The sequence below is a fragment of the Gymnoscopelus braueri genome, assembly GCF_963280865.1.
Source record: "Gymnoscopelus braueri genome assembly, chromosome: 17".
NCBI lineage: Eukaryota > Metazoa > Chordata > Actinopteri > Myctophiformes > Myctophidae > Gymnoscopelus > Gymnoscopelus braueri.
The window spans coordinates 21,171,041-21,178,411 of record NC_137617.1 but is presented as its reverse complement, the minus strand read 5'-3'; the positions used below and the strand labels follow the sequence as shown (position 1 = coordinate 21,178,411).

General features: G+C 41.1%; 1 protein-coding gene across 1 annotated transcript; it reads right to left on the bottom strand.

Moving 5' to 3' along the window:
* Positions 1 to 1,648: 1,648 nt before the first annotated feature.
* On the bottom strand, positions 1,649 to 6,503 carry LOC308105036 (putative nuclease HARBI1; the record flags this gene model as incomplete). Its single annotated transcript, XM_080455671.1, has 6 exons — positions 6,405 to 6,503; positions 4,138 to 4,324; positions 2,985 to 3,096; positions 2,277 to 2,816; positions 2,000 to 2,147; positions 1,649 to 1,807 (listed from the first exon to the last, which is right to left on the bottom strand). The coding sequence occupies exons 2-6, from the start codon at positions 4,307 to 4,309 to the stop codon at positions 1,649 to 1,651; spliced, it is 1,131 nt and encodes a 376-aa protein (XP_080311797.1). The 5' UTR covers positions 4,310 to 4,324; positions 6,405 to 6,503.
* Between the last annotated feature and the right edge of the window lie 868 nt (positions 6,504 to 7,371).

Here is a 7,371-nt window from a genome sequence, read left to right as displayed (position 1 = left end):
TAACTTAACAGAATTTCATTTATCCATTTGTAACTTTGAGTGCAGTTTCTATCTCCCATTGAATAAATACCTCCAGGGTTCCATTTGTAAACTGAGGTGGGGATTCTTTACTCTTTAATAAATTGTGCCTTGATTTGCTTTGACCATGTGCATTTGAGTTGGGAAGGTTGATGAATTTAATATATACATTGTTTTACATAAGTTATTGCATTTGACCATATGCATTTGAGTTGGGAAGATTGATGAATTTGATTAATTTAATATATACATTTTGTTTTACATAAGTTTGTTATTGCATTTGACCATATGCATTTGAGTTGGGAAGATTGATGAATTTGATTAATTTAATATATACATTTTGTTTTACATAAGTTTGTTATTGCATTTGACAATATGCATTTGAGTTGGGAAGATTGATGAATTTGATGAATTTAATATATACATTTTGTTTTACATACGTTTGTTATTGCATTTATGCTAAAAGGAACTTAAATGCAAATAGATATTTCAACAGTTTACTTTATAAATATAATATATACATTTTGTGTTAAATTATTTGTGTTATGGCACTTAAATGCAAATAAATATTTGAAAGAAATGTAAACTTCAGAACCAGTTTATTTTAAATGTACACGTTATTCACATTTTACGTTCAAGTTACATTCATCATCACTGTCGGGTGAAACCTCAGACAACCTTGTATGCAGTAATTTAGTTACATATTTAGAAAACCAACACAGACTACCACTTTCTGGCACCCATATATCAGCTTGACTTTATTCCACACTTCCAATTTTGTCTGCTCATTTCTTTGTCATAACTTCCAATTTGACTTTTTAATCTGTATCCTGACTGAGATCTCTATCCGGATTGCATAAAATTGGCTTAAATACATTTTCTGTTTAATAAAAGAGTTGGAGACCCCTGAACAAACACTAGAAATTAGTACAATCAGAATAGTGCTATAGAATAGGGTACGTGATTTTCTTTGGTTAAAATATCTGTTAAATAGCTCGATATTCTGATATAGAGCCAGCGTCTCTTTTTACTTGTGCTACTGGCTGTTGACAGGGGATTTATGTTGGGGAATTTGTGCAACAGAGCATCGAGCGGACCATAATATGGGCATGTACTGTAGCTCTGCTCAATAAGCACTCCTTATACACCTTCAGCATCCCTTTCCATTTGTTGCTGCATTGTGTCCCTGTAAGCTCTAGCCTTTGCTAGCCATTTCTCTAGCTAACAGCTCCCAAAAGACTTTGTCATTCTGGATGAAGAGAAGTTCACTGTGCTCTTCAAAGAGAGCAATGAGCAGGAGCAGCATGCCCCCAGACAAATCCTGTCATCCTCAGCTGACTGCTGCTCTATATCAGAATAGAGCTATTTAACACTTATTTTAGCCAAAGAAAATCACGTACACTACCTTTAACCCATCAAGACTTCTACAGATGACTTCTAAAAACAGTATTCAGAAAAATGTATGTTTCTATATCAGTGGCCCTCAAACTTGTTCATGTCAAAGACACCCAAAATGATATGTATTTGGCCATCCAGTCACAGAAGCTCACAATGAGCATCGTAAGCTTGTAGATCGGCCGTTTTTGCTACTGTTGTGTGACACTGTAGTGTGATGAAGTGGGGCTTTAAATTATAACTCTGGAGTGAGTATGGAGGCGATGTAGTTCCTCTTCTGATAACCAACTGTCTGCAACCGGTCCTGGTGCAGTTCTGCAACTGACACCACCCGGTCCTGGTCATGATGCACTTCCTCCTGTGGTGGGTCCTCCTGTAGGTCGTCCTGCCCAGTCTGTGAAGTTTATTTTTGTTAGGATTGCATTTGTAAAAGGGATGTTTACTTTTAAAGGACACTGTCCTGTTTTCCATAAAACTGCTGCCAAATGACATGGTTGTGACACAATCTCCATCCTGTTAACCTAATCTCCCCCATTTGTGACTCCTGTCATGTAAATTATCAACAGAGTCAGTAGTTATGGCATACCTGGATCATGTCCTCCACCTCCTCCTCATTGGCTAGACACAGGTTGTGGAGCACGCAGCAGGCCATGATACACAACGGGATCAGATCAATCCTGTTCATATCAAGGTACTTCAGGCGGCGAAAGCGTCCTTTTAGGAGTGCAAACGCTCTGTATGGCGAGAAAGAGAGCAATGAGCAGGAGTAGCATGTCCCCAGACAAATCCTGTCATCCTCAGCTGACTGCTGCTCTATATCAGAATAGAGCTATTTAACAGACAGACAGATAGATAGATCAAACCTTTCAATGACTGTCCTGGTGCCTGACAAAGCCAAATTGTAGTGTCGCTGAACTTGGGACAGGTGGCCATTGTCTTTGAATGGGACCAACAACCACGGCTGTAGGGGGTATGCAGGGTCTCCAATGATGTGTGTATCATCGGGCATCATCTGGTGAGGGCTGGCTTCAATGCTGGCATATACATCTGATTCCCTATAAACCCTGGCATCATGGACGGAAGCAGGATATCCACTGAAGCAGTCTGTGAAGAACATGCTGTGGTCACAGACTGCTTGCAGGTGGATGCCGTGGAAACCCTTCCTATTTACGTATGTCTCTGGGTACTCAAGGGGAGCCTTGATTGGGATATGGGTCCCATCAATGGCGCCAATTACTCTGGGAAAGTTATACAGCTTACTGAATCCCTTTGTGACCTCTGCTATCCTTGCCCCAGTAGGCCATAATATGACAGTCTTTGAGAGACGAGATAGTGCTTTCATGACTCTCTGGAAGCAGGTTTCTACTGTTGATTTTGTGACGCCGAATCGGTCACTGACGTCCCTGCCGAGAAGAAATTAATATTTGTATGTGTTAATCTGTATTGTATATATGTAGATTGTAAATATGTATCTCTAATACAAAATGCACTACTTTGTGTGTAGTTAGTGGCCTGAATTGACTCATTAATGTAGCCAATGAAGGTATAATAATGTCACTGGGTTAAGCTACCTGAATGAGCACTGGTTACCCAATAGCCACAAAACAATCAGTATCTGCTTGGAAGCTGGAATGGATGCTCGCCCAGCTCCATGTTGGTTGGTGATGTCCTCTGCAATTTCCTCTGTTAAGCAAAGCAAGGCAAATTTAGTTTTAGAGCACATTTCAACAAGGCAAGTCAAAGTGCTTTACACCAGTGGCTCTCAAAGTAGGGTCAAAAGGTTGATAGTTTAGAAGTAGGAACCAATTGGACCATTTATGGGTCTGTAACTCTGAGAGTGTACAGATGGAATCAAATGGACCGACACTCTCAGAGTTATATTAACACTATTGATACTACAGTGTAGATTGGGGGTTCCAGAGAACAAAATGGTATCAAATGGGGTCCATAGCCTGATGCATATCATATCAAACTGGGGTCCTTGAAATTAAAATGGTTGAGATTCACTGCTATAACCATAAAAAAATCTTCTCTTATGACATGAGAAACCAAAACAACAATCAAATCGGAACAAACATTTCAAACAACAAACATTTGGAACACTGTCACTCAACAATTCAATCTCAGTCAGTTTCACACAGCCAGCCAGTTCAATCAGGTGTGGGTAGTAGAAATCTAAAAGCCATATTATAATTGGGTTTAGTCATTTGGTCAATGATAAATGTTGCTGGGATTTTAGAATATGGTACAGACCTGCAACAGCTCCAGAGTGATGTGCACCTCACTCACTACTGCAGACTGACACCATTTTGTACTAGGGTGTGGCTGGCTGGTAGTCAGTGATTGCCAATTGCAATCACTGGGGTGGCTGATCAGTGACTTCATTGATTGCTGAGACTGTGTGTGTGTGTGTGTGTGTGTGTGTGTGTGTGTGTGTGTGTGTGTGTGTGTGTGTGTGTGTGTGTGTGTGTGTGTGTGTGTGTGTGTGTGTGTGTGTGTGTGTGTGTGTGTCAGCAGTGACACACACGCACACACACAGCAGTGACACAGCATTTTAAACCTGGGTTACAGGGGTCTCTGACATATCTTTTCAAATGGGGGTCCGCAGGCTAATATGTGTCTATTTGCAGGTCCTTGACATGAAAAAGTTTGAGAACCAGTGCTTTACACAACATTAAGAACATTAAGACAGTAAATCACATTATAAAATGACATATTAAGGACCTGTTAGGATGCTGAATGTTGTGCGTGTCATCCTGAAGTGCTCCCTGAAAGCGTCGTCCAGGTACAGCGGTACGGTCTTCTCTGCATAATCACGGATCTTTACTCTTGCTTGTAGTTGGCGTTGTACAGGGTCTGCCAATCCTGCCATCATTTGCAGGAGATGTCGGTCCATCCTCAAATCCTGGTCCTACAGAGAAAATTGCATAATCTTATATCTTATAGCCAGATTCAATGTATTTGTCACTCACTCATACAAGCGTATGAGTCCTCTCCACCCCCCCCTTCACCTCTCTCTTCACTCAGTCCCTTCCTCTCGCCTCCCCCTCCCATAATCTCTTCGTCCCCCCTACCGCTATGCCTCTCTCTCCTCTCGTTGATGCTCTGTTGTTTCTTTCCTTCCTCATCGTCCTCTCCTCTCCTCTCCTCTCTGATGTCTCTCCCTCAAATCTCATTCTCTCCCCTCTCTCTATCTCACTGTATTTCAATTCCTTATCCAGGTGTGTGTGTGTGTGTGTGTGTGTGTGTGTGTGTGTGTATGTGTGTGTGTGTGTGTGTGTGTGTGTGTGTGTGTGTGTTTGTCTGTATGTGTGTGTGTGTGTGTGTGCGTGCGCGCATGCCTGCGTGCGTACATGTGCGTCTGTCCAATCCTCTCTGTCTACCTGTCTGATTTGTCTATCTTGCCTGCATGCCTGCCATTCTGTTTGATGTATATATATGTGTGTGTGTGTGTGTGTGTGTGTGTGTGTGTGTGTGTGTGTGTGTGTGTGTGTGTGTGTGTGTTTCTTTTACACTCTGAGAGTTAAGTAACACTCCAGATGTAACTGTGTATATGGGTGTATTTACATAGGTACAGGTATTTACTGTACATGCATATGTATAGTATGTATCTTTAAAATCTGTGAATCTCATATCTGTAGCATCCATCTTATCTTCTTGTCTGTCTTTCTGTATTCTTTCCCTGTCTGTCTCTTTGTATTCTCTCCCTGTCTGTCTCTTTGTATTCTCTCCCTGTCTGTCTCTTTGTATTCTCTCCCTGTCTGTCTCTTTGTATTCTCTCCCTGTCTGTCTCTCTGTATTCTCTCTCTCAGTCTGTCTGTCTGTCTGTCTGTCTGTATTATTTTCCAGTCTTCATGTCATTTGCTCCTCATCTTTATGTTTATCTCGCAGTCATTCCACTCCTGTCAACTCCGCTGTGACAAACCTCTCCTTTCCTTTCCTCTCCTCTCCTTTCCTCTCCTCCTCTCCTCTCCTCTCCTCATATGCAAATATTGTACTTTTACTCCATTACTATTATTTGACCACTTAGTTACTAGTTACTTTGCAGATTTAGCTTACAAAACATACACAACTTCAGCCCTTAAACTTTGGCTATTTAAAAATAGCCGATCTACAAGCTCAGCATGTAGTTCAGTGCTTTTTTTGTTTATTTTATACCGTTCAAAACTTGGTACAAGTACATTTTGATACCAATACGTTTGTACTTTTACTCAAGTACATTTACTTGTAACAGAGTAATTGCAGTATAAAGTAAAATAAATTGAGTACTTTCTCCACCACTGGCAGACTGTGGCAACATCTGTGGGAAATTCTGGGAGCTGAGATTAGCCCCGGGCTAGCCATGGTTCACATGACGCTTGTATACAAGCGTCATGGTGCCGAGTCCCCCTGGTCTAAAGTTGTGTTCGATTTTTTCACATTGCCATCTCTCACATAAACATAAACGTTCAGATTTCAAATATAAAGTGCTTACCACCGAGCCACGGATGTTACAAGGCGATGCGGACCGCGATGAGTACCCGTATCTCCCGTATTGTTCAATAAAAAGCATTTTAATCCCATCGCCGGCCATTTTCTCCAAATTGTCTCCGATACTTTCAACCATGCGACACTAATGGTTGGGAGGTGTATTGCACTCTGATACATTACAAAAAAAAAAAAAAAAAAAAAAAAAAATGGCCGGCGATGGGATTAAAATGCTTTTTATTGAACAATACGGGAGATACGGGTACTCATCGCGGTCCGCATCGCCTTGTAACATCCGTGGCTCGGTGGTAAGCACTTTATATTTGAAATCTGAACGTTTATGTTTATGTGAGAGATGGCAATGTGAAAAAATCGAACACAACTTTAGACCAGGGGGACTCGGCACCATGACTGTCATGGTATGACAGTCATGTTTCAGGGCTAGCCCCGGGCTAAGGCTAACTATCTCCCCGTATAAACACAGTTGATTTTCATGGCTGTGTTACATGTAAAGTGTTACTTACATTCTCAACTTCACTGTCATCCTCGTCGCTGTCAATTATTCTTTCGTTAACTGCTGCGTTTGTCACCAGGGAAATGATGCTTATGCTGTTTGCACCGGTGTCGTTCGTAAATCAGAAGAACTCAGTGCGCTCTATGACGTCACCGCCAGTGCACTCAAAAAACTGAGCACATTCTCGGTGCATATAAACATACTGTGAAATAAATTACAGTACATACTGGCATCGTGCTGCCAGTAAGTTACTGTACATGTGACAGCAAATATTTTACAGTGTACAAGTCTGAATGAAATTTCCCCCACAATTACATCTCAATTTCAAAACATATTTGACATCTTCACAAGCACCTAGCAAAAGTGACCTCTCATAGAATGTGGAATATGGAAATTATATCAATGTATATCCACACATGTGTAAAGTAATGATTACAATAAACTACAATCAAACAGGTGTGTGTAACAGCAGGCCTATAGAGACACACGGCCGGAAGCGGAAGGCCTACAAATCCACGCCCACTTTTGACACTCGGGGTCCGTTAGAACGATGAACTGCAGCTCTCAATGCAATCTCTATGAGAGGCATTGTAAAATACCGTCATTTCACTGGTTAACTACTGAGGCTGTAGCGATTTTTTTGGTGTTCTAATAATCTGTCCCATTTGTTTAATTTGTCCTTTTTAATGTCCCATATCTTTCATCTCGATATACTACCCACAATATACTATAATATACTCCATCAGTATGTCAAAACCGCTAGCATCGGAGATCCAGACTTTAAGTGGTCGCATCACGGACGCATCCCTTGAGGTTTTCAATACCCAGAAAACTGGCGAAAGTGGCCGTTTTCAATAGGTTTTGGTCATTATCTCTGGAACAGAAGGTCCAATCTGCTCAGTTCAAAGCTTGTTGGATGCGTGACTTTGAGGACATTAAGCACGCAATGACACATTTTCGGGTTATTTTTTTTTTAG